Raw genomic sequence first — 26,912 nt, 5'->3', positions numbered from 1 at the left:
CAGGCGAAGTATAAGGGAAACGTAGAGTAGCCAGAATGAGTCGTGTTGTACATTGAAAATCGTTGGACAAGATATATGTGACAGCAGGATTTGGGGCAAAGGTGGTAGGCTTTTGACAGCAGCCACCCAGGGTGGTACTACCGTCCTGACTGAGGAGTGTTAAAGTGATGACGGAACCATCCTACCCCCTCCATGTTAGGATTGCTGGTCTTACTTTCTGTCTCATCAAAAATGGTACCTCTGGGTTAGTCCTGCCATATTTTTCTTACAAGCGCCATACACCTACTCAAATCTCACTTATTATCTTCACATAAGTTCTCTTACCTTCTTTTGTCTACCCAATCGTCTTTGATATGATTATGATAAGAGTTCAACAAGCCTGTGGCCCTAGTCCACAGCATCATGGAGTGCTAAGAATCTCTGGGTTTCCGCCTGACTCTACTACCAATGAAAGGGAGGGCTTAGACAGTATTAGTACCGGCCCCTCCCACGACCTTTCCGTCCCTAACAGACCTTCCTCTTTTTCTGCACACTATACCAATATTCGTGGCCTCTCTAGTAACCTTTGTTTTGTTGATCCTAATGTCTTGCTTCTCTTTGAGACCCACTTTTCAAAATGTTCTCATTAGTCCCTTTGTCTTATCTAACTATAACCTCTACTCGCGATTCCGGTTCAAAGGTGGTGTTTGTGCATATTCCAACATCAACACACCTGTTGCACGCCTTGAGGACCCTGAGTCTCCAAACCCTGATGTTATGTGACTCAATGTCTGTCTCCCAACTATCACATTTTTCAAGCTTCGCCTACTGTTCTCCCAATTCTTCAGATTTTGTCTCCCACTCGACTAATTAAACGACTGCCGTGAGACTGTGGCATCCTCTCATCCGCAAGCCGAGATCCTCTATTTAAGGGATTTCACTGTTCACCATAGGGAATGGTTGAATTCCTCCCATACAGATGGTTGTGGGATTGAAGCCCTCACATACTCCATTCTCAATTATCTAGATGTTTTCCCACCCTACCCATACTCCTGACCGCTGTGACTGCTCTCCTAATATTCTGGATCTGTTTTGCACCTCTAATCCATAACCCCTTTTACTACACAAGCTCGCTCCCAGGTGGTTCATCTGATTGCACTCTCATAAATGTATCTTCACGGCATCTTCCCCTTCAACAGCCCCTTCTAAGCGTACGCTCCTGTCCGTAATCTCTTATCGGAGTGTGCTTGCTTGTCTGTTCTGTTTCTGTTTAAACACCAGAACTTTTCCTTCTTCTTGGAAGCATGCGTTGGTACATCCCATCTCTAAGAAGCGTGACCGTTCTAACCCCTCGAACTATCGTCGTGTTGCTTTGACATCTACGATTTTCAAAGTCTTTGAATCCCTCAACTCCCATATCATGAGACGATTTGAATCTCGCAGTCTTCTCTCTAATCATCGTTATGGCTTTCGTAAGGTGAGATCCACTGATGATATTCTTTCCTGTCTTACTGTCTGGTTATCATCCATGAAATATTTTTGGGAATACTATATATAGTTGCCCTTGACATATCCAAAGTTTTTGGCATCTGGGTCTCATCTCTAAGCTCTCCTCTTTTGGTCTTCCCCCCCCCCCCCCCCCCCCCCCCCCCCCTCACTTTGCTCTCTAGCCGATCTATCTTTGGTTGTTGAAGGATCAGCCTCTTCCTCTTTTTCCGTCAACAGCGGTGTCCCTCAAGGTTCTGTCCTGTCCCCTACCCTTTTTTCTCCTTTTCGTCGATTGCCTTTCTTCAACAAATTACTAAATGAACTCACACGCTGACGACTCAACAATGCATTCCTCCACATCCTTCAATTCTGTTGCTACTTCTTTTACCTGCGGGATCCACATCTCGTCTCGATACAACTTTCTCAGTAAGCTCAGACTTGGACTAATCTGGTTAAGTTTAATACCTCCAAAACCCAGTTTTTACCCTTCTTTCTGTCGAAGATTCGTTAACAACGTTCCTCTCTCCTTTGACGGTTTTGTAATTCCACTTCTTGACTCCATGAACATGCTTGGTATTACTGTAACATCCACTCTTTCTTGGAGACCCCACTTTATAGAAATAGCTTAGTCTGCCTCTTGAGAAACTGGAAATCCTGTTTAGATGTAGAAATTTCTCTTCTTCTGAACAGTTGCTACGTTTGTGTAAAGGATTGATCCGACCTTGTGTAAGTACTGCTCTAGCTCTGCATCCTTACCTGACAGAACTGAGTTGAGAACGGTCCAATTTATAAACCCTCCCAGGCTAAGTTCAGAACTTGACCATCTTGTCCTACGCTTCAGCGTTGATTCGCTTTTCCTCTTCTATAGATATTTGGTTTTTGCTCTCGAGAGCTGGCTGCTTTTGCGCTCCTACCACTCGCTAGGCCACGCAATACTGTGCATGCTGCTGCGTCACATGATGACTGTGTGGCCTATGGCAACTCAATGATGGGCCGTTTTGATAATAGTTTCTTTCCTTGCACCTTGGAGCTTTGGAACTCTCTACCGTCTCATGTCTTTCCAAGTGGCACATTGTAAAAGACAAGTTTTCATTTCCTCCAAAATTCGTAAATGTTTCCCTTGTCTATTCTTTTTTTCATTTCATAATCCTATATATATTTCGTTTAAGGACCGGCCAGGATGTGGACCTCTGTCCGTGACTGGAGCCTTCAACGTAAAAAAGATAAAAAAAAAAAATTGCACGTCATGAACGGCAAGTGTGGCGAGGATAGAGTTCTCTAGTATTATGAGTTTTGATGATGTCGATATCTGAGACCACGAACATACACAAATACTACGCCTACTGGTCGCAATAGATTTTGCCTTTTTTGTTCCTTTGACTATGAGATGATTAGGTGCACGTATAGCAGACTCTTGATTCGAGGTGATAGTGTTATAGGATGACAGACGAACCAAAGAAATAGAGATCTTCAGCTCTGCTGTACGAGGAGAGAAGGTAGCATACTGACGGAAATAGGGATGAGGAGTTTTTAATGTTTACATTACTAATGCTGAATATTATAATCCCAGGTGAGAATAATTCTGATATTCGTGATTACGGTAATGATGATGACATAATGGTAATAGTAATATGAACAAAAGTAGCAACAGTCCATATATTGATTACGTTGTGTTTGTGTGTGGGAAAAGTTTAAGGTCTTCCTTCAGTCGGCCTTGTAGGAATAAGAAACTGTGGAAGGTGGTATCTGAGATTGGAAAGTAAGAAGAGAACATTGAGAGTTAGCGTGAATTGAATTAAGATTATTAGATTTATCAGAAAAGAAAGAGTCTTGTTGGAATGTGAGTCCGAAAAGAGAGAACCTGGAGGGAGAGGAGTGCATACCAGGGTATGGGCACGGCAACGGTTGTAACCAAAGGAGCTGGAATAACCATAACGTGGGCGAGAGGGCTAAGTTCCTGTATGAATGAAAGGGTCATTGTCTACTATGGCAACGATGGATACATTTGATGGTATAATGACAACGACGGTGCTGTATGGATGCGAGGTGTGAGTCCGAAATGAAAAAAAAAATACAGAAGATGGAGGACGTGTTGAAAATTAAATGCGTGACTACAGAATATGGTGTGGGGACGGTTGATTGAGTGAGTAATAATAGGGTAAGTGTGAAGTGTGGAGCACGATCATATCTGAGATACCTGGAGAGGATGTGCTGCAATTGTTTGCCCATATGGACTGGATGAGTGAGGAGAGACTGACTAAGAGGGTACATGTGCCAGAAGTGGGTGGTGGGGATCGAGGACGGAATGGAAGGATGGACTGACAGTTGCTTTGGACGATCGGGGTCTAAACTTGCAGGAGGGTGCGATGCGTGCATGGAATAGTACGAATATGAGTGATGTCGTATACAAAGGGTACCAGGCTATCACTTGGCTGAACCAGGCATTGAATCTGTCAGGGGAAGCCACCAATAGGTCTGTGGCCCATGGTTGTAGTATGGAGGCCATGTTCCAGAGCGTTGTACATGAAACGATGGAATGTATGTGAGCAAATGAGGCCGTTCTTCGTCTATTCCTAGAGCTGTCGCGCTGCGGCGGGAAACGACAAGCAAGCGTGAAAAAAAGATATTATTAGATATTATTATTATTATTATTATTGATATTATTATCATTATTATTATTATTATTATTATTATTATTATTATTATTATCATTATCATCATCATCATCGCTATCATCATCAGTAGTATTACTGTTATCTGAAGATTAATGGTGCTAATGAAAATGATGACTGGGTTGGTAAGAATATTAGCAATCGGTGAGAATTAGAAAAACTTACTGTTGAAAGTAGCCAACTTATAATGTGATAATGATAGCTCTAATCCTAATCGCCTTTGAAGTATGAAGATATATGATTAAACAGTGACTGTATTTAGAAATGTCTTCTACAACAACATGTCTGTCTGTAGCATAAAATAACAGTGACAGTTCTAGTCCCTCTTCGTCATCCATGTTGATCAAAGATTGTAATAATTTCGTAGGGTAGAAGCTTCTCTCATCTTTCTCTGTACCCTTCTCCTCTGTAGCTTCCTCCTCTTAGTTCTTAAGACTTGCATGCCCTTCTAGTCTTATACCTCTAGTTAGTCAATAGAGTGATCTGTACCTTTGTCTTTACTGTAATATCTGCTGAGTAAACTCACATCTTGCTTACTCCACTTTGTCTTGAACTCATATTAAAGGTAATCCATACTTATATACCTTCCTCATAACTAGATGATTATAAGGCTCAGGTTTGTCTCTGTAGTGATGATATGCATGGAGTCTCACTCGTGCGTCTCTCACCAATGCAGGAAGCACCGACTTGGAGAGTCCCGACGGAGTGTTGGACGAGGACATACTAGACGAATATTCGGATGTTCTCGAGGGATTGTACTATGATATTGACGGTAGATGGAAGCTGCTTCCTTTTTGGCTTGACCCTTTTGACCCTTTTAGATTTCCCCCAGCGGTGGTGCAGTGGAGTGTAATGGAAGCACATTTGACTGACCCTAATTGTCCACATCAACGTGATACGATGCATCTGTTTTGGAAACCCTATACTTGGATGATTCACCTTGTGAAGTAAAGACAACTGACAGTCAAACCTGCAAATGGGAAGGTGGGACCTGGCAGGGATAATTTAAAAAGAGAAGAGATTAATTCAATTTTGAATAAATAGATCTGATTTCAGAGCAAAATCTGACACCACTTCCACTCAAACTAATTTCTTATCGTAATTTGATCAAGAGTCGGCAAAGAAGATGGCCAAGTTTCCACCCATTCCCCTTTTCCATTTGTAGGACGCGTCAAAACCAAAGTTGATTAACGCCAATGTTCTTTATGTTGTGGTTGGTGATGGCGGCTGCAGGTCTGCACGAAGACTTGTAAGAGCCTTAACCACGGTCGTTGTGTGTCGTGGATGGTGTTTGTTTTAACACACCCTCCTTTGTGCTGCACTTGCCTCACAGATCAGGAGAGACTGGTCCTGGATGTGGTCTTAATACGGATGGTTTTGTGAACTGGTGTTTTTTTTTCTTGTAGTGATCCTTGATTTTGAGGAACCCATACTCTGTTTTCATGCCTGTGAACATGTTTTCATGCTTGTGAACACTTGAGTAATTGTGAACAAAAGATTAATGGCCTGAATGTCTCTGGTTACTACCCTAGATGATTATATGTTGCTTGAGTGAGATACTAACGTTCCACTAATCTTAACCGTGGAGGTCTCACGGGTTGCATTCCCGTAAAATTAACCTGAACATTCCCCTTAAAGGATGTTTGTATTCATTTTCGTAAATGCATATTTTCAATTGATATATTTCCTGATTTTCACATCTGGGCAAAAAAGTATATCCATCCGCTAACACAAGGTTCATATCCTTCAAAAGGACAAATTCTATTTGTAAATTCACGACGACGCGTCACAGGGACAAATATGTACCAGTCTTTTACCTCCATGGATAACGTGTTCTCAGCTTACGTAACTAACCTTAGTGTTGGAGTTGATGTAACATTTGCGTTCGTGTTTGCATGGAAACAAACGTATGATCACTCCCTACTGTGTATGATGGGTGTTCGCTGATAAAACTGTTCTCTCACTACGAACCATCATATCATAGGATAATGATGGGATTACAATTACATTTTCATCATGCTAGTTGAAGTGTAAGACATGAACTAACCCTTCCTGATATAATGATTATGTTTCTTTTCTCTTTTTTTTCATGAGATCACAGGAAAGAGACCCATGCACATATAGATATATACACACTCCTACACAAACTCCAAAGATATACAAGAAAAGAGATATGCAGACTTAAACCGAAATAGTTTGCCTTTCGTAAAATTGCCTAATATCAAGAGTCATTATATCATACTTTATGTTTCAGGGTGTAATTATAAGTTATTAGGCAAATGTAAGACAGTTTTCATTATTCAGTCCTTACGATACTTTAGTCCATCCCTCCTTCATTAATTTTTGTTTACTTTAGATTAGTGTGTAATCCACAGGGACAAATGTATAATAGGCAGCAACGAAAACGGAAAGCAAGAGCCAAGGATTTACTCTGCTCAGTTTCGACAACCCCGTCTACAGGAGAACGATCATCATCCTGAAGGAGACGTTCTTGGTACCAGCTGAGAAAAATAAATTCGTGGCTCTTCTTTTAAGTTTTGGTTGCTGTCTTTTATTCCCCTGTTGTAGATGAGTTTGATGAGACTTACACACAATGGTGAACACAACCCCCCTACTTCCAGAATCTGGGAAGAACTTCTTGGTACCCTAATATCTCCCTGGATGAGGATTTTCTTCCCGTCATGTCAGAAATGGCAAGTTTCCCTGCGTGCATAAGACAATTTTAGATTGGAATATATGGCAAACTTTGCCACCTGTCAGGTAAAAAAGTGCACGACTTCGCAGATTATCATGATTTCATTTAACACCATCCTTACCCTGTTTAGTTTTGGAAGACGCGATCTTTAGAATCCTTCAGATGTCCAGGTTTTGTGCCGGTGATCACCCTACAAACTCTCGTCATTACAGACACTTAAATCATGCTTTATATCACGTGCATACACACACACACACACACACACACACACACACACACACACACACACACACTGCTAGACGCGTTTTGTGTTTACTCAGTTTCTCATTAATGCGCCTCTCTCTCTCTCTCTCTCTCTCTCTCTCTCTCTCTCTCTCTCTCTCTCTCTCTCTCTCTCTCTCTCTCTCTCTCTCTCTCTCTTCTCTCTCTCTCTCTCTCCACAAGCGGGCCACACGCCCGGACCTCACCTTACCAAAGGAGTTACCATGTATACCCACCCACTTCCCTCCTCCTCCTCCTCCAGGTATAAACACTGAGGACAGGTACCACTCGGAGTTGGAGCACCCGTACGACGAGGAGGACGGCGAGTTCCCAGGACTGGAGGTAAGACGAACAGATGGTTCTGGTCTTCGTTCAGTTTGAGATCAATTTTTCCTTTTCCTTTTTAATGATCCATTTGTACTTTTACAGGTTAAGGTGATAGATATGTATCTATCAATGCGTGAGAGATTTCTTAATCTTACGTCTAACTTTGCGTCATGTTTATAATACTCTGCGTCATGTTTGTAATACTCTGCGTCAGGTTTATACTATTTGCGTTAAGTTTGTAATATTGTGTCATATTTATGATACTCTGCATCAAGTTTATAATACTCTGCGTCAAGTTGATGATACTCTGCGTCGAGTTTATAATACTCTGTTTCATGTTTATGATACTCTGCGTCAAGTTTGTAATGCTCTGTGTCAAGTTTATAATACTTTGCGTCAAGTGTATAATACTCTGCTTCATGTTTATAATACTCTGCGTCATCTTTATAGTACTTTGCGTCAAGTTAGCCTTTTTTCGGCAGTTTAGGGTAGATTATCACACTTTTTCCCTACTCTTCATGCAAAGCTCAATGTAAACATGGTTTTTGTATATATGTTCATTAATTTCTAATGATTTCTCGATGCTTTTATGTTTCCATAGAGAAAAAAATGTAACGTATTTATGAAGCGATGATGACCGAAATTACGAGCAACGGTGCCCGTAATTCAGTACATCTCTCAGACTGCATCCTGCTGACACACGACCCGAACAAGAAATTAATTCTTCAGTCAGTTGTACGTCAGCTATGACAAGTGCTCTTACTACAGTGTCAACGATAGACGAGAATTCAGTATGTGTCATGCTCTAGTGAATGGATTTTGAGAAAGGCATATTCCGGAGTGAACATTTGTCGTTCAATCCTCAGTTCTGCTGGCCAAACACGGCTACTGCGTTACTCCTAAGAATACCCGAGTTCATGTCTCCTCCACTAGGTGGACAACCCACGTACTTTTTATTGCCCCTCCATTTTATTATCTAATCTTTGAGATTTATTCTTTTTTCCTAACCTCCTGGTATGTCCCTTAGGGACAGACTTTGACGAACGTGACCGCGCAGTAAAAGGGAAAAATAAAAGAGAAAAGAGCCCAGTGGCTTAAGTCTGCCAACACCCCCCAAGACTTTTGTTAGTGAACAACATGCTTGTCCAGCTTCCTGTAGCACTAATAAGACCGACCATGTCTCGTCTGGGGTGATGTAATCGCACGTAAGGCAAACATGTCACGACTTAGCGTGATTCTGCTCATTGCTTAAATTCGCATCGCTCGTATCTGCCGTAAGATAGAAAAACATCTCCGAAACTCGTCCTGACAGAGCATGTTGGTTGGCTCCTTTATACTTGGCTATGAAACGTTAGATGTTTTTTTTAGATGCAAGAATTTCGGGGAAATGCGGTCGAGGTATAGAGCATCATCGTAACTACAGAAGCTTCTGGGCTGCTACCATAGTGTGTCTGCTCCTTATCCTAGTCTGGGAGGTCATTAAGACACCGCAAGAAATTAACCACTAGGTGGCCTTAAAGCCGTTATTCTTCTGTGCTTGGCTGGATCTGGGTAGTTAAAAAATAACGCCAGCAGAGCAGCCTCCAAGCCCTTATTTATCACTCCCCCAAGCTGGATTTAGCCATTTATATAAAGACGATAAGAAATCATAGCTGATTATTGATTTCCTTTGCTACGTTGACTTTACGCAGTCGTAACACTCATGACAAGAAATCTTATATGTCGAACAAATGATGGCACGAAGTCTCTCACGTATTGTCTAAGTTTTTCGGAAGATATGATTCTTATTTTCTTGGTCATCTGTTTATATCAAGGTACAAAAGGGAATAGTATATATTTTCTCAATTCTTTTTCCAGTATTCGTTTTTCCTGTTTTCCTTTTGTAATTATATTTTTGATGTTCTTTCTGTATAAAAGTTAGTCTCTATAAAATTCTTTAAGTCACTTGAGAAAATTATTAGTATTTTCATATAAAATTCGTAACGTAGAAAATACTGAGCTTTGAAAATTACTTACAGATAGAGTAACTAACGTTATGTATATATAGATATGCAAACTAGCCAAATCTGTATTCACACATGTGATGTTATTTGTGTTTTGATGTACGTATAATTGTCTTTATGATTTTGCTTCGTTAACATTTATCCAGGTATGCTTGTGTTCTCAACACAACAAATGTCGTAGTCTTCTGTGCATGGTTCAGCTTCACATAGCTGAACTTAATGTGATTTGCTATGGAGGCAAAATCAGCTGAGCAGTGACATTTTTTTCTTTTTTCTTTTATTAAAAACAATGGACAAGGTAATATAAGCCACTTGGATCGGTAGGAGTAGTCTTGAGAAGTGGATTTAAGATTTTTTGTACGAGGATGTAAATATGTTATTTTATATAGATAGGTGGATATTCCCAATCATTTATCAGTAAACGGTTATGCTTAATTCAAATTGGTAAGTGAATATGCCTATTTCGTATAAATGTTGGATGTACCCAAGTGTATAACTGGAATTTCCTAATTCTTATGGGTGGGTGGATATGTCCAGTTCTTATAGGTGAATGGATATGCCCAAGTCATATAGGTGGGTGGATATGCACATTTTTTGTAGGTAAGTGGATATGCCCAGTCCGTATAGCTGGGTGGAAATGACCAGTTCGGATAGGTGGGTGGATATGCCTAGATCATATAGGTGGGTGGATATACCCGTTTCTTATAGGTAGGTGGATATGCCCAGTTCACATGGGTGGATAGATACGCCCATTCCGTTTAGATAGGTAGATATGACCAGTTCGTATAGGTGGATGGATATGACCATTTAATATAGGTGGGTAAATATGACCTGTTGTACAGGTATGTGGTATGTATACGTATAATCTGTTTTAGAAGATATACATGATTTGTTTGGGTAATAGTTCTGTTTTGGTTTGCGAAGTACACGTGGTTTGTTTGGAGAGATGGATATGGTTTGGTTTAAACAAATGTACATGGTAAAGATACTCAGTTTGCTTGGAAATACATATATAACCTGGCTGATAGAGATGAATTTAGTGTGCGAGAGAAACATGAACCACTTGTATAGTGGGAGTGTATGTGGTCTTCGAATTATCCTCAAACACCTGACGAAGGTGATGGCCTTAATGACCCAGGTAGCTGATAGGCCTAAGGCTCAAACAACCAGCCTACTTTTAATACTGAAATCCAGGAACTTAATAGACTTCTTAGACAGTTAGGGGTCTGGGGGGGGGGGGGAAAAGAGTCCACCCATTTCAGCCAACAACGTTAAGCATCAGTGTCCTGAGACTGCTGCAGAGCGCACTGATTCGCAGACTAAAATCTCTGTATCTAGACAAACCGATGGTAATACCGCCCATTATGAGTGGTCTGACTTGACTCTGAGTACCTGTTAATCATCTCTGTCCAGATATAGATAGTTCTAAGACACCATCTCTGTTCTTAGACAAGTTAGAAGAGCTACGAGCATGAATCACTCGTCTTCCGATTACTCTTATATAGGATAACACCAATACCCTCCTATCCCTCCAGTTTTATTTTTTCTTTGATGCTACTCCTTGATTCCTGTCCCCGGCCACGCATCTGGTCCTTCCATGTCTCTGCATCCGAGCGCCTCGTTTTCCTACCGCCCGAAAGTCGTCACTACCATCCCCCTTCCCTGCTCTGGTCTTACGATACAAAATCACCCACGTCGTTTTATCAAGCACGTCCTCGTAGGTACCCGCAGTCCATTTTACAACAGCTATATCCCATAGACCCTTTATTTCAGCCACATCTGAAGAAAAGAAAGAAAAAGTCGATTTCTAAGATTCTTCATGATACAGTCCTGCCGCAGCCTATCATAACCTCTCGTGGCGTCATGTGGCCCATAGTTCCTACCCACGCACCCAAGCTTACCTAGCTCTCCCATCATGACCCTTTTCTTTTCGATTTCGGCGACTTGTCATCCCTTTAAGAATGACATCCATGTCAGTTATCATCTTCGTTAGTATTAGTGAATGCCGATACGAAAAACAGTAAGCAAACACCCTGAGACTGCGTGATTTCTCGATTTTTGAGGTGCAGTTATCCTGTCTTTGTTGGCATTCATGCGTAATTTTTTACTCTTAGAACCCATTCAGATACCTTCACCAAGAGCTGCAGCCCTTGGCCAAGCTTTCTTTTTACAACTTTGTGTTGTTTACAATACTGTCCCTTTCATTCCCCTCCATGTCCTTTGTAAAGCAGTTCTTAGATCAGCCAGTTATCGTATTTTCCCCTCATTCAGTCCTGATTAACTAAACAACTGAATACTTGGCATAAGAACATTACATACAACACAGCAAAGATGTAACATGGTTAATCACCAGACTGCGTCTGAGCATGCCGACAAGAAGAAATGTGACACAGACAGACAAGACTTGACACCCTTAGACTTGGCCCAACTTTGGTTTGTGTTTTCTAATCGACCATTGAATCCTAGTTACACCCAGTATATGAATATGCTTCCCAGTAAGCAGTTGAAAACACTACAAGTCTTCAAAACAACATGTTTCAAGCATTTCTTATTTCTTACTGTATACTCCTCCCCTCTGTGACGACCTACATGGGACTCTCAACTCGTCTACCCCTGTTTCCAAGACCCCACAGGCCACAGCTCTCCTTCCAGGAGACTTGACAACAGTCCATATATGGCATAATGTTCTTCACACTGTTCTTATTCCCTCACGACTTCCTTGACCATTTTGTAGCTTCCCATCTATGCACAAAACAGAAGCTGCCCACTTTAATAATTTCAAGTGATGCTTCAAAACACTGGCAGATCTGTACCCAGATGAATACTATTATTAGGTGTGTGTCCACGCGTGTCTGTATCTATATGTGTGTATACGTAAATATGAGTCTATGCACTTTTGTGTATGTTCGCACATTGGTGCTAATATGTATCTGTCTTTCCGTATATATACATGTATGTTTATATGTATATTTGTATGTGCGTACGTTTGGGTGTTGGTTTATTTACATTTCTATGCATTTGTATGTGAATGTATACGTGTATGTTGAGGTGTGTATTCTTGTGTGTATGTGTGTAATTGTATACATGATACTGTATGAAAGAGTATATGCGTATGGATGTTTATTTTTCGTAAGTGTTTGCGTTATATGTATTTGAGAGCGTGTGTTTATGTGTCTGTAATAAACTTTGGAATTGCCTATTTGTGGAGTACGGGGAGGGAATTCAAATAAATGATCAACTTTTTGCCTTTGTCATGTTGATTATATCATGAAATCAAGCTGATTTTTCAATCACTTACCTTATTCCATTTATCCACTACACTTACATAGTGAAGGAGCAGTTCTTAATATCTCTATATACAGGTTTCTCTATTTATTTCTTGTTAAGTCCTCTGCTCGTTCTACGTATCTTTGAATCTTCCCGAAGAACTGTTCACCCGTCGATATCATCAAACTGGTTTAAAATGGGATGCCAAGAATATAAAGAAATTCAAACAGCAACAGACCACTGGGTCCTATTGAGGCTGTTTCTGATAGTAGGAGATATCAGAAAGTCACGAATTAGTGTGGTGGAAGTTAGAAGGCATATAGATAATTCGGAGAGAATTACCTGCAAATTATTAAAGCGACTAAGGAGGCGCAAATGTTACAGGTCGTAGACTTGAAGCGAAATATTTATAGATTTTATTCTTAAACGTATTTATAGTACTGCTTTCAACCCCTCTAACTGGCAAATCGTTCCATATGTTATCAATCTTTTTGAACAAAAAATCACTTTACCTTATTCGGGGTAAGACGTTTGGCCACGAATTTGTATTCTTTCCTGCCAGTGAAATTAGACGAATCACATCTTAAGTAGCTTGATAGATCAAGCGTATCAAAGCCTTTGATAATTTTGAATACTCGTGTTAGATCTGTTCATAATCTTATATTTTCTAAGCTGAATCGGTTCAAGTCGTTTAGTGGGCTGTCACTGGATTTGCTTCTCAGCTCTGGTAGCTCGGTAGCTCCACACTGTGCTCTCTCCATTCTGTCTGTATGTCCTCTTTTTAAGGTAGGATGACCAAACCTAGCTCAGTATTCAAGATGGGAACGAACCTATGAATGGCAAAGAGTAAGGGTGATTCCCTACCTATGAATCCAAGAATTTTGTTCGTTCGTTTCGCTGCTTCTGTGCCATTAATGCTTATTTGGTTTTAGTTCACCATAGATTATTACGCCCAAGGTCTTTTTCCTCGTTTACCTTCTGCAGTTTAATGCACTTCATACTGTAGCTTGCCATTCAGCTTTTATTGATACGCAAAACTGCGGTTATCGGTATCAAAATTCATTTGCCACCTATGAGCCCAAACCATCAGTTTATGTATGTCAGTTTGAAGCTGAAGACGGACAGACATTTCCCAGTTTTGTATTATCGACAGATTTTGATATCTTGCAGTGTAGCCCATTATCAGTATCGTTGACGTAGATGAAAAAGAGATCCAGTCCCAAGACTGATCCTTGTGGCACTCCATTTAACCGTTAATCACTTTTTTTTTTCTTCTTTTTAAGGCCGGTCAACCAGTTTCCTACCAACCAAAGTAAAACTTCATCAAAGCAATGTGACTTGATGTTTGCATGTAACTTTTGATACGGAACCTTATCGAATGTTTTTTTTTTCAAATCCAAAGAAATGATCAACTTTTTGCCTTTATCATGTTGATTATATCATGAAATCAAGCTGATTTTTCAGGCGAGCGATTTCGTCGAAAACCATCCTGAAAAATCCTTTATCCAGTGATGATTCCGTAATTGGTTTACAATTTTATCTCGAATAATGATCTTCATAAGTTTTCCAACTACAGACGTTAAGCTAACTAGACGATAATTTCCAAGCGGTGACTTACTACCTTTTTTGAATATCATTGTCACATTAACAAATTTCCATTCATCTGGAACTTTTCTCGTAGCAGTGAATTCTTGGAAGAGTATTCAAGGGCTTAACTATCTCATTTTTCACCTGTCTGATTGTCCTTGGATAAAGGTTATCAGGACCTGCCGATTTATTTATTTTCATTTCGCTTATCGCTGATGGTCTGTCTTCAACTTTATGACCGTTTGTTGCCGAACGTTCTCTCCTCATAGCAATGAAACTGGATGAAAGTAATTTATTGAAGATATTTATCATGGTTTCGTTGTCTTGAACCAAGTCACCGTTTTCCGTAATCAGTGAAACAATTGACTGGGTAATGACTCTCTTGCTTGTAACGCAACTGTAAAACTTCCTCGGGTTTACACTTTCATATTGACGTTCACTATGCCGTATAACTCTCTCACTTCCTCAAACCAAATTTACAGAACTTTATATGTTGGTTATTGGTCTCTAACTTTCATATAACGCTCTTAGATCATCATGTTCAGTCCTCATTAGTTTTCACATATTCGGTTTAAATTTCATTACCCGTTATCACATCAACTTTAAAGTTTGTATGTGTCCCCTTGTGTGTGATTCTTTACTTCGCTCATGATCTTGGCATCATCCACAAGTATATCAAGGTATGAGGGGTAAGTTTTCAGTCTCCAGTGCTTCTTGGGCATTATATGTCTTGTGATACTGTTGAAATTGCATCTATTTTGGAAGAATGTTGTGTCCAGAATGTAGATGAGAAAGTGTAGCTTGTATGTGTTTGGGGAACTTAGCTTAAGATGGGTGCATGGCTTGTGGGATGGTGTTCAGGATTAGGTTAGGAGGATGTTTTAGAGCTTGTTTGCGCCTTTCCGTGTGTATATGTTTTGTCATATTCGTGTTTTTGTTAAATGTGAAGCAGGAGTCAGTGTATGATTTCCCTTTGGGGGCTGGTGGCTGGTTATAGAATGGTTTGGATGCTCATGATCTAGAATCGTAGAGCTTTTGCAAGAGCTAAGTGTCCAGCATATTGAGCTGTCATTCCTGGAGGGATCTTTTGTCTCAGTACGCAAGTGTTGAATGTTTACTGTTGCCATGCAGCCGGTAATTATTCTGAGTGCTCTGTTTTGTTTGCTTTGTGCTTTTGTAAAATCAGTTTTTCACAGGTTGGATGACCAAGCAGTTGAATGTAAAGGAATACAATGAAAATCAAACAGCAAAAGATCACTAGGTCTCTCCGAGGCTGTTTGTGATGGTGGAAGATATCAGAAAAGCGATAAAGCGTTGTCTAGAGTGGTACAGATGAATTACTACAAGACTTGTTTTCTTGTCCAAACCTTGTACCAGAGAGTGTTCTATGAACGTTTTGTTTTGCTTATGGCCTTTTTTGTTGTTGGATGTGACTTTGGGAGTAAATGTCTTGCTTATGTCTTTTGTGATGTCCGGTATGGATGCAGTTTTATTGAATGGAAGTGATGGACAGTTTAGGATGACAAGAGGATGTGATATAGATTCGTGTCTGTCAGAGATTAAAAAGGCTGACGGTAGATTTCTTTGGCGATATGGATAATCTGTTTCGGGTGAGCCAGTGTTCTGATTGTGAGATGTAGTGTTGCATATTTGTTGATGTTTGGGTAATGTCTGGCAGCAGTGATGTGGTTAACATGTTGTCTGCATATGAAGGGTCATTGTTACTGTGGTCTGCGGAAGGTGTTGCTTGTTTATATGCGTTTGTTTGTGTTTATGTTCGTATGTGTATGTATTTATTTATTAGTGCGTGTACTTCTATGTGAATGTTTGTGTGTGCATGTGTTTGCTTTTTTGTTTTTTAGTTTTTTCTGTGTGCGTTTGCTTATGTGCTATTCTCCGTAGATCTGTAGGTGTATATGTGCATGAGAGCTTATGTGTCAGTATATGTGTGTGTGTGTGTGTGTGTGTGTGTGTGTGTGTGTGTGTGTGTGTGTGTAGGTACACTTCATGTGTTCTTTTGCATGTTCGTATGCTTTTCTGTGTATGTGTATTGTGTGTTCACATATTTATGTATGTGCGTTTCTGTAAATGTATGTGTATGCGTGTATCTTTATCTATGTATGCTACTGTATATGCGAGCATTTTTCTATGTCCATATGAATGTGTAATACGTAAAAATGTGTGCATTTGTCCGTATACATAAGTATATATCTGTATATTTGGGTTGCAATGCTTATATTTGTGTGTTTTGTGTACATTGTGTGTGTGTGTGTAATGTTTGTAATAACCTATTTGTTCTGGACGATGAGGGGTTTACACTTGTGGGGGCCCCATCCTTGAACATACAACTTAAAATCATGTATGCTGTCTGCAGTAACCGTGTCTTCAGTCGTTTTCTTCCAGTTATCCACTACTCTTATACTATAAAAGTAATTTTTACATCTTTTTTAATAAGTCTCTTGTTTAACAACATTCTATGCTCTCTGGTTGTCCTGTCTCTACGTCTTTCTACATAATCGATTTGTTTTAAAGATTTAAAGGCTGTGATCAGGTCATCCCTCACTCTTCTCTCTTCCAAGGTAGACAGAATTTAAAGCCTCTACCTTTTCCGTGCAAATCACCCCTCTTAATTTTGGTACCTTCTCTTTTGCTCTTCTCTGGACCTTCTCCAATGTTCTCTGTGCTTTTTTAGATTCGGTGATCAGACTTTTAAGAAGCATATACTAGCTATTCTGATATTTGGTAGCAAACAGTTGGTCTTTTTAACTATTCTCCTAAGGTGAGACTCTGGCGACTGGCTGGGACGATGTCAACTCACAACTCTTTCTTATGCATTGATTCCTGTATCTTGTTTCCTGCTAGATAATCATGTCGAGGCTTTCTTTAACTGTGACCCATTCGCATTATTTACATTTTCTCAGATTGAACTTCATCAACCATGTATCAGACCAACTTTGTAGTTTGTCAAGGTCCCCTTGTAAGGTGATACAATCCTGGGCGCTTTTTCACTTCACTCATAACCTCTGTATCATCTGCAAACATAGTAAGAAGTAGACCATACTTTCAGACGAGTCATTTACGTAGATCAAGAAGAGTTATGGTCCCAGAACAAAACCCTGTGGCATTCCTCTAGTGATCTTAAGCTGCTTTGAGAGGGCTCCTCTGACGTGCGTCCGTTATTCCCTTCTTTGAGATAATCTACGGACTATCCATAAGAGGAGTTTCCCCGCCCGATGACCAAAGTTCTTGATAAGCCTTCCATGCGGCTCATTGTCAAATGTTCTCTGGCAAGCCGGTTATAGACAATCCAACCTTTCTTCTTTTTTGTCTAAGACAGAGCTCACTCTTTAGTAGAAGTCTGAGAGGTTTGTTGTTGAAAGCCATCCCTTTGCCTTCCCAAACTGTCTTTTCCAAAACCTTAGAGAACACACTCATCACTGAGATCGATAGGTCAGTGCCTGTTCATGGTGCTTTTTCTTATAGACAGGTATGGCACCCCACCAACCCCTCCCGGCACTTTGCATATCTCCAGTGACATTTTGAATTAGGTATCAAGATGTTTTTCTAGTGTATCAACACACACTTTCAGCACATATGCGTGTGTGTGTGTGATTACATATTTTTTTTGTATGAAAAGGTGGTTTTACGTGGTGCCCCATATCTTGAACGTTCTCTCCCTACACAGCTTCTGAAATTGCTGAATGCTGTCTGCATTGACCATATCATCAGACATTCTTTTCCGTTCATCCACTACTCTTGTGCAACAAATGTACTCTTTTTAGTCTTTCTGTAATAAGTTCCTAGCTGAATTTTCACGTTATGTCGTCTGGTTGCTCTAAGCCTGCATATTCAGAAGAACCGTTCAATGTCTGCGTCATCGATCCGTTTTAAAAACTTAAAGGCTGTGATCAGATCACCATTCGCTTTTCTTCCTTCCAAGGCGAACGACTTTGAAGCCTTTAGCTTTTCACTGTACTCACACCTCTTGATACTAATACCAACCTCGTTACCCTTCTTTGGACGTTTTCTATCAAGTATTTGTGTTTCTTTAGAAGAAGAGCATATTCTAGTTTTAGCTTTTATGTGGGGGATGAGTGGCTTGCTAAATATTTCTTTATCCTTGAAAGTTATTCTAAGATTTCCCAGCAAACAGTTTGTCTCCTTAAGTGTTCTCCTCCCTCTCCTATGTCACTCATGATGAGGTCATAATATTTTCCACTGTGATAACTCTGTTACATCATCCTTTTGTCAATTTTTTCTCTAGGATTCCCTTTTGCTTCATTAGCTGCTCTCTAATTCACAGCCGACTCCAGATGAGTTTATGGAAACGTTTCGGATTTTCACTTTACTTTTCCACAATATTTTCTTCAAAGTTCATTGTTCCTCCTTTGTTATCCTGGTATACTGGTTCCTTGTTTTCTGATACCTTACAAATAACTGGAGTGGCCCCTGCATCTTCGTCACTGTAGAGCGCGGAGCTCCTTTGTTTTTTGACGTCATTTTTTAAACCATTCTTTCCCCTTACTTACCATTCCCTCCGTAATTGAGCTAGAGGTCCCCATGTTCTCATTCCTTCCCTTTGAATTTCACTGAACCTCTCTCATTGCAGTGCTCAGGTTCTTAATGACAAAACTTCATTTGCTAGTAAATGTTTCCATACATGTTTCTGAGGTTGGTATAGTTTCCCCCATTCTACCTCGTCTTTATTTCTTATCTCATCTTTGCTCTATTAATGTCCTCATCTTCGAAATTATTTGCTTGATTTTTTTTTTTCTCGATTGGTATATCATATATGATATGCTCCATGTCCATGCCAGTATGTGCGAAGATAAGATCTAGCAGTGTTGGTTTATCAATCCCACGCATCCTAGTCTGCTCATGGTCATGTTGGTACAGGAAATTTACCCATATTCGCTATAAAAACTTGCCTTCATGACTCTCTATCACCATGAGAGTCCAAATTTCCCTAGTCTGTCTTTTTATAATTGAATTCCCCCATTACCAGTACTTCACCATCCCTGAGAAGTGTATTTTACAGCTTCATGTACCATCCTGATTGTATTCCTTCGTTGTTATCACTGTAAATTTATTCTTGATCGTTACAGGTGTTTTGGAGGATTATGTAATGTTAACACCGCTATGATCTCATAGTTAGTTATTTTTCTCAATATGAATTGTCTGCATAGACCATCCTTTACTATTTCTAGAAAGTTCAGGTTATCTTTCACAAAGAGGGCCAACTTTTGCCCTCCTTTGCCTTCTCTTTCCCGCCGTAATATCATGTACTTCTCCGTGTAGAACAGACGAGATCTTAATTTTATAAATCGGCTGTTTCCACGACTCCAACAATATCAGGTGCTCTTTTCTTCATACGGTCCTTGAATTCTAGCTCTTTACCACTTGCTATTACTCCATCAATGCTTCAGTACATTCTTTTTGTATGAAATTAACGAATCCTAACATTCCTGCCCTCTTTGTGGTGCTGTTGGGGCTTTGTGTGTAATTACGTATTTGTAATTATTTGTTTGTGGTGTACGGGGAGGGCGCTTTACACTCGCGGGGCCCCATCTCTTGAACATTCTCTGCTATCAAACAGCTTCTTAGGTTTATGTATGATGTTTGTGTGTGTCTGTGTAAATATATGAGTATATGTAAGTGTGTGTTCGTATATGATTGCATGCATGTGTTAAGGACCTGTCTGTGAAGTATAATGATAAATCATTCTAACTCTAAGTCCACTAACTGGCCGTGGGCTAACCTCTTTGGCTACACGACTTTACCATCCTTGAGCACGACGGTACACCTCTCGTGCTCGGCCACGACAGCACGACACTTGAACACGAAGCTACCGTGACCTTTGGCCTGACCCCTCATAAGTCGAGTTAAAGGTCAGAACATCATCCCGAGAGACCGTTCCATGGAATTCAAGGGTCGTAGTGTCGTGCTTGAGGCCCAGTCCCGTCGTGCTTGAGGGTTGGGAGGTGTTGACAGGCAGTCATAACCTAGCACTTTATGTAACTCCATTACTCACAGAGAGTCTTCGTCTTTTTGACTCCTTTTTTTGTACATCCAACAGTTTTCCGTAGACTGTTCATTTTTGTAATTTATTTTCTCTTATCCTCTATATTTTATTTTTATTTTCATCAATGATCTTACATTGAAAATGGATGTCGTCTGCTTAAATTGTGACTCCCTCTCTTCCTCTCCTCTGTCGCTCCTCACTCAACTGTGTGTGGGGGCGGAACTCTATAGGGCTCGCCGACTCCACTGCCGGAGGTATCTCTGCCACTGAAGGTGATGAAGCAACTACATGTTCTTCTTACTTCTCCTTTAGTTCCCTGGACCCTCATTTTTATCTTCTTGCGCTCTGCATTATTTGCTTCGTGTGTATTTCAAGCATTCTCCTTTTTTTTATTTAAAATCTTAATTTCTATTATCATCGCATTCATGTGGATAATGCTTGCGATGCCAGTAGCACTTTACCAGTTCAGGTCGACGGTATTAACCATACAGCGTATGCTAGTGCACTGTTTCATAAAAAAAACAAAAGCTTCCTGAGGCCTCAGATTAATCCGTGCCGGTAACAAGGTAAGGCTTCATTATTTCCTCCACTTCTGTTTGCACGCAAAAAAGATCGACAGAGCTACTTCGAAGAGGACTGAGGTTTTAAAACTTTACCCTTTTTTTTTTTTTTTCTTTTCATCTGTGACGCGAGGTGTTGTTAACCTTGCGCTAGATGGATTCCGGACAATACTGGCTGTAGGTATACGTCACATCATTCAGTATTCGCTGCCCCTAGTCACTGGCTCCTCACTGATGGAGAAGACGTTCTGCCACGTCGTCCACAACACTGGATGGCTTTCCTCCAACAATTTTGTGCATTACTTTGAACAGCTACCGGTGTTCTCCGGAATATTCGTTACAAAGTTTTCCTGTGATGAGTTGAACTAAATATCCCCCCACAGCCAAGACTTGCTAAAGCTGTAGTAACAGATGATAGGTGAAGCATTCCACAACGTGGCACGGGTTCTCAGATAACGAATGCGAAGCAGCTCGTATCAGGGAGCATGGCACTTCGGCTTTCAGCGAATAAAACCGCTTTAAAATTCATTATCATTTGCTTAACCTCAGTTTTTGGTTTTACATATATATATATTATTTTTTTTTCCTCCTAATGCTATGTATGTAAACTCCATCTATTTACGTACCAGGGCTGGCTGTACTGCACTGAGGATGGCTGGCACAAAGAGCTCGGTAGTTCATCGCTGGAGACCCTTGCGCTACCTGGTCTTGCGAGTTTTTGATTTGCTCAAGGCGTCAGCGTTTGGATGATTTGATCCTCTCTTTTTTGAACTCCCTTCACCTTCATCTTGTACCGTGCATATATATATATATTCTTTCACCCTGCATGTTTGACTAAGCCCTGGTATGTTATTTTTTGTCCCATAAACTCCCTTTTCCTTATGTCCTGCTCCTGATATTTAACATTAGTTTTCCCTTTATTTCTCGAGACATTCCTGATATTCTTAAATTAGTTCTCTCGGGCAGTAGTTAGGAAGTAGAAGTAACCTTGAGTAACGAAGGGGAAAGACTGTAAGAATCTTGGAGTATCTACGGTAGAAATCATTCTCACAGTTCGATACCCTGGCTTTACAGTCTCCCCCACTCTATACCGACTTGCATTAAGTTGGGCATTCGCGCCTGTCATGCGTTCTGTTTATTGAATCTCTCTCATGTGACTCGACCAGTGAATCTATATGTCGTTTGATTGTTTTCGCTCTGGCACACATAATGCGCTTTTCTACTTAGACGAAAATTCGGAATATGATAAACCTGGCAAGGTTTTTGCGATGAAAATAGTTAATTGAAATCAGTATATTCTTGTGTAATGGTTGTCGTGCCTGAAACCTTAAGGTATAACGTAATTTTTCTTTTCTTTCTATCAAACCTGATATTAATGTGTGCTCAGACTGTAGTATGCGTAAGTTAATTGCTCACAACCATTGTTCGTCAATAGATAAAGTTAACAACATCCATTATAATCTCTCATTCAGAATTCTCTTTTACTACCAATTCCTAAAACAAAAATGTTATGATCCATTCCTAGATTTTACAAACGCGCTCCAGATATGAAAGATTAGATTCTTAGCATACAACAAAATCTTTGACGCTGAAGACATTCCTTCAGGACGTTACAACATAGTGTTTCTTCAGATAATGAAATATGATCGGAAACTAATTTGTCCATTCAATCATGTTTTGGTTACAAATAGTGAGATCAGTTGATCCCTTGCCCTCGCGGCTGAACCGATGAGTTCTATTTCTCGCACAGCAGCAGTCGGCAGCTACAGTGAAACACGTAGTTAAGACGAGTGATAATGTCACACAGTCTAATGACCCTAGGCGTTACACTGTGACGTCATTTACACACTTCAACGCTGTATTAGAACACCCCATCCCAGACATTACGCTAGCACTGACCCTGTATCCGAAGTAGTACATTAGAAGTTACTTTATATACTCGAAAGTTTTTGAAGCATTAAGAAAGTATCCTCGAATTATACACATAATGACATTTTCTCCCAAGTGTTCGGTTGATAATGACAGACATCTTACAAGGTGGTGCGTCTTTGCAGCTGGCTTACATCAACAAGACCCACCCTCGGCCATGCGACAAGGAGGTTTACCTGTACAAGTTGCAGAATCAAAAGTTACTGCAAGAGGGTGACTACAAGCCGGTGAAGGGAAAGCTCTCCAACTGCCACCAGAACGGCTGCGGCAGGTAAGCAGTTGGGGGAATCTTCAGTGAGAGGCTAGGGTAGAATCCTCAGTGAGAGGCTAGGGTAGAATCCTCAGTGAGAGGCTAGGGTAGAATCTTCAGTGAGAGGCTAGGGTAGAATCCTCAGTGAGAGGCTAGGGTAGAATCCTCAGTGAGAGGCTAGGGTAGAATCTTCAGTGAGAGGCTAGGGTAGAATCCTCAGTGAGAGGCTGGGGTAGAATCCTCAGTGAGAAGCTAGGGTAGAATCTTCAGTGAGAGGCTAGGGTAGAATCCTCAGTGAGAAGCTAGGGTAGAATCTTGAGTGAAAGGCTAGGGTAGAATCTTCAGTGAAAGGCTAGGGTAGAATCCTCAGTGAGAGGCTAGGGTAGAATCCTCAGTGAGAAGCTAGGGTAGAATCTTGAGTGAGAGGCTAGGGTAGAATCTTCAGTGAAAGGCTAGGGTAGAATCCTCAGTGAGAGGCTAGGGTAGAATCCTCAGTGAGAAGTAGGGTAGAATCTTCAGTGACAGGCTAGGGTAGAATCCTCAGTGAGAGGCTAGGATAGAATCCTCAGTGAGAGGCTAAGGTAGAATCCTCAGTGAGAGGCTAGGGTAGAATCCTTAGTGAGAAGCTAGGGTAGAATCTTCAGTGAGAAGCTAGGGTAGAATCCTCAGTGAGCTGGGGTAGAATCCTCAGTGAGAGGCTAGGGTAGAATCCTCAGTGAGAAGCTAGGGTAGAATCCTCAGTGAGAAGCTAGGGTAGAATCCTCAGTGAGAGGCTAGGGTAGAATCCTCAGTGAGAAGCTAGGGTAGAATCTTGAGTGAGAGGCTAGGGTAGAATTTTCAGTGAAAGGCTAGGGTAGAATCCTCAGTGAGAGGCTAGGGTAGAATCCTCAGTGAGAAGCTAGGGTAGAATCTTGAGTGAGAGGCTAGGGTAGAATCTTCAGTGAAAGGCTAGGGTAGAATCCTCAGTGAGAGGCTAGGGTAGAATCCTCAGTGAGAAGTAGGGTAGAATCTTCAGTGAGAGGCTAGGGTAGAATCCTCAGTGAGAGGCTATGGTAGAATCCGCAGTGAGAGGCTAAGGTAGAATCCTCAGTGAGAGGCTAGGGTAGAATCCTTAGTGAGAAGCTAGGGTAGAATCTTCAGTGAGAAGCTAGGGTAGAATCCTCAGTGAGAAGCTAGGGTAGAATCCTCAGTGAGAGGCTAGGGTAGAATCCTCAGTGAGAAGCTAGGGTAGAATCCTCAGTGAGAAACTAGGGTAGAATTCTGAGTGAGAGGCTAGGGTAGAATCCTCAGTGAGAAGCTAGGGTAGATTCCTCAGTGAGAAGCTAGGGTAGAATCCTCAGTGAGAGGCTAGGGTAGAATCCTAGTGAGAAGCTAGGGTAGATTCCTCAGTGAGAAGCTAGGGTAGAATCCTCAGTGAGAGGCTAGGGTAGAATCCTAGTGAGAAGCTAGGGTAGATTCCTCAGTGAGAAGCTAGGGTAGAATCCTCAGTGAGAAGCTAGGGTAGAATCCTCAGTGAGAGGCTAGGGTAGAATCCTCATTGAGAAGCTAGGGTAAAATCCTCAGTGAGAGGCTAGGGTAGAATCCTCAGTGAGAGGCTAGGGTAGAATCTTCAGTGAGAGGCTAGGGTAGAATCCTCAGTGAGAGGCTAGGGTAGAATCCTCAGTGAGAGGCTAGGGTAGAATCTTCAGTGAGAGGCTAGGGTAGAATCCTCAGTGAGAGGCTGGGGTAGAATCCTCAGTGAGAAGCTAGGGTAGAATCTTCAGTGAGAGGCTAGGGTAGAATCCTCAGTGAGAAGCTAGGGTAGAATCTTGAGTGAGAGGCTAGGGTAGAATCTTCAGTGAAAGGCTAGGGTAGAATCCTCAGTGAGAGGCTAGGGTAGAATCCTCAGTGAGAAGCTAGGGTAGAATCTTGAGTGAGAGGCTAGGGTAGAATCTTCAGTGAAAGGCTAGGGTAGAATCCTCAGTGAGAGGCTAGGGTAGAATCCTCAGTGAGAATTAGGGTAGAATCTTCAGTGAGAGGCTAGGGTAGAATCCTCAGTGAGAGGCTATGGTAGAATCCGCAGTGAGAGGCTAAGGTAGAATCCTCAGTGAGAGGCTAGGGTAGAATCCTTAGTGAGAAGCTAGGGTAGAATCTTCAGTGAGAAGCTAGGGTAGAATCCTCAGTGAGAAGCTAGGGTAGAATCCTCAGTGAGAGGCTAGGGTAGAATCCTCAGTGAGAAGCTAGGGTAGAATCCTCAGTGAGAAACTAGGGTAGAATCCTGAGTGAGAGGCTAGGGTAGAATCCTCAGTGAGAAGCTAGGGTAGATTCCTCAGTGAGAAGCTAGGGTAGAATCCTCAGTGAGAGGCTAGGGTAGAATCCTAGTGAGAAGCTAGGGTAGATTCCTCAGTGAGAAGCTAGGGTAGAATCCTCAGTGAGAGGCTAGGGTAGAATCCTAGTGAGAAGCTAGGGTAGATTCCTCAGTGAGAAGCTAGGGTAGAATCCTCAGTGAGAAGCTAGGGTAGAATCCTCAGTGAGAGGCTAGGGTAGAATCCTCATTGAGAAGCTAGGGTAAAATCCTCAGTGAGAGGCTAGGGTAGAATCCTCAGTGAGAGGCTAGGGTAGAATCTTCAGTGAGAGGCTAGGGTAGAATCCTCAGTGAGAGGCTAGGGTAGAATCCTCAGTGAGAGGCTAGGGTAGAATCTTCAGTGAGAGGCTAGGGTAGAATCCTCAGTGAGAGGCTGGGGTAGAATCCTCAGTGAGAAGCTAGGGTAGAATCTTCAGTGAGAGGCTAGGGTAGAATCCTCAGTGAGAAGCTAGGGTAGAATCTTGAGTGAGAGGCTAGGGTAGAATCTTCAGTGAAAGGCTAGGGTAGAATCCTCAGTGAGAGGCTAGGGTAGAATCCTCAGTGAGAAGCTAGGGTAGAATCTTGAGTGAGAGGCTAGGGTAGAATCTTCAGTGAAAGGCTAGGGTAGAATCCTCAGTGAGAGGCTAGGGTAGAATCCTCAGTGAGAAGTAGGGTAGAATCTTCAGTGAGAGGCTAGGGTAGAATCCTCAGTGAAAGGCTAGGGTAGAATCCTCAGTGAGAGGCTAAATTAGAATCCTCAGTGAGAGGCTAGGGTAGAATCCTTAGTGAGAAGCTAGGGTAGAATCTTCAGTGAGAAGCTAGGGTAGAATCCTCAGTGAGCTGGGGTAGAATCCTCAGTGAGAGGCTAGGGTAGAATCCTCAGTGAGAAGCTAGGGTAGAATCCTCAGTGAGAAGCTAGGGTAGAATCCTCAGTGAGAGGCTAGGGTAGAATCCTCAGTGAGAAGCTAGGGTAGAATCTTGAGTGAGAGGCTAGGGTAGAATTTTCAGTGAAAGGCTAGGGTAGAATCCTCAGTGAGAGGCTAGGGTAGAATCCTCAGTGAGAAGCTAGGGTAGAATCTTGAGTGAGAGGCTAGGGTAGAATCTTCAGTGAAAGGCTAGGGTAGAATCCTCAGTGAGAGGCTAGGGTAGAATCCTCAGTGAGAAGTAGGGTAGAATCTTCAGTGAGAGGCTAGGGTAGAATCCTCAGTGAGAGGCTATTATAGAATCCGCAGTGAGAGGCTAAGGTAGAATCCTCAGTGAGAGGCTAGGGTAGAATCCTTAGTGAGAAGCTAGGGTAGAATCTTCAGTGGGAAGCTAGGGTAGAATCCTCAGTGAGAAGCTAGGGTAGAATCCTCAGTGAGAGGCTAGGGTAGAATCCTCAATGAGAAGCTAGGGTAGAATCCTCAGTGAGAAGCTAGGGTAGAATCCTGAGTGAGAGGCTAGGGTAGAATCCTCAGTGAGAAGCTAGGGTAGATTCCTCAGTGAGAAGCTAGGGTAGAATCCTCAGTGAGAGGCTAGGGTAGAATCCTAGTGAGAAGCTAGGGTAGAT

The 26,912-nt window shown here is 41.5% G+C and overlaps 1 protein-coding gene across 1 annotated transcript in view; it reads left to right on the top strand.

Moving 5' to 3' along the window:
• The window catches only part of LOC139764789 (uncharacterized), an 821,726-nt gene that overhangs the window by 773,586 nt on the left and 21,228 nt on the right, over positions 1–26,912 (top strand). Inside the window, exons 29-31 of the mRNA XM_071691681.1 lie at positions 4,816–4,911; positions 7,358–7,437; positions 22,916–23,061. Of these exons, the coding sequence (XP_071547782.1) occupies positions 4,816–4,911; positions 7,358–7,437; positions 22,916–23,061 (322 nt within the window). The remainder of the gene's footprint in view (positions 1–4,815; positions 4,912–7,357; positions 7,438–22,915; positions 23,062–26,912) is intronic.

Source organism: Panulirus ornatus, chromosome 4 (genome assembly GCF_036320965.1).
Source record: "Panulirus ornatus isolate Po-2019 chromosome 4, ASM3632096v1, whole genome shotgun sequence".
NCBI lineage: Eukaryota > Metazoa > Arthropoda > Malacostraca > Decapoda > Palinuridae > Panulirus > Panulirus ornatus.
Note: the sequence above shows the minus strand (reverse complement) of the source record. Positions and strands in the feature narration are given on the sequence as shown.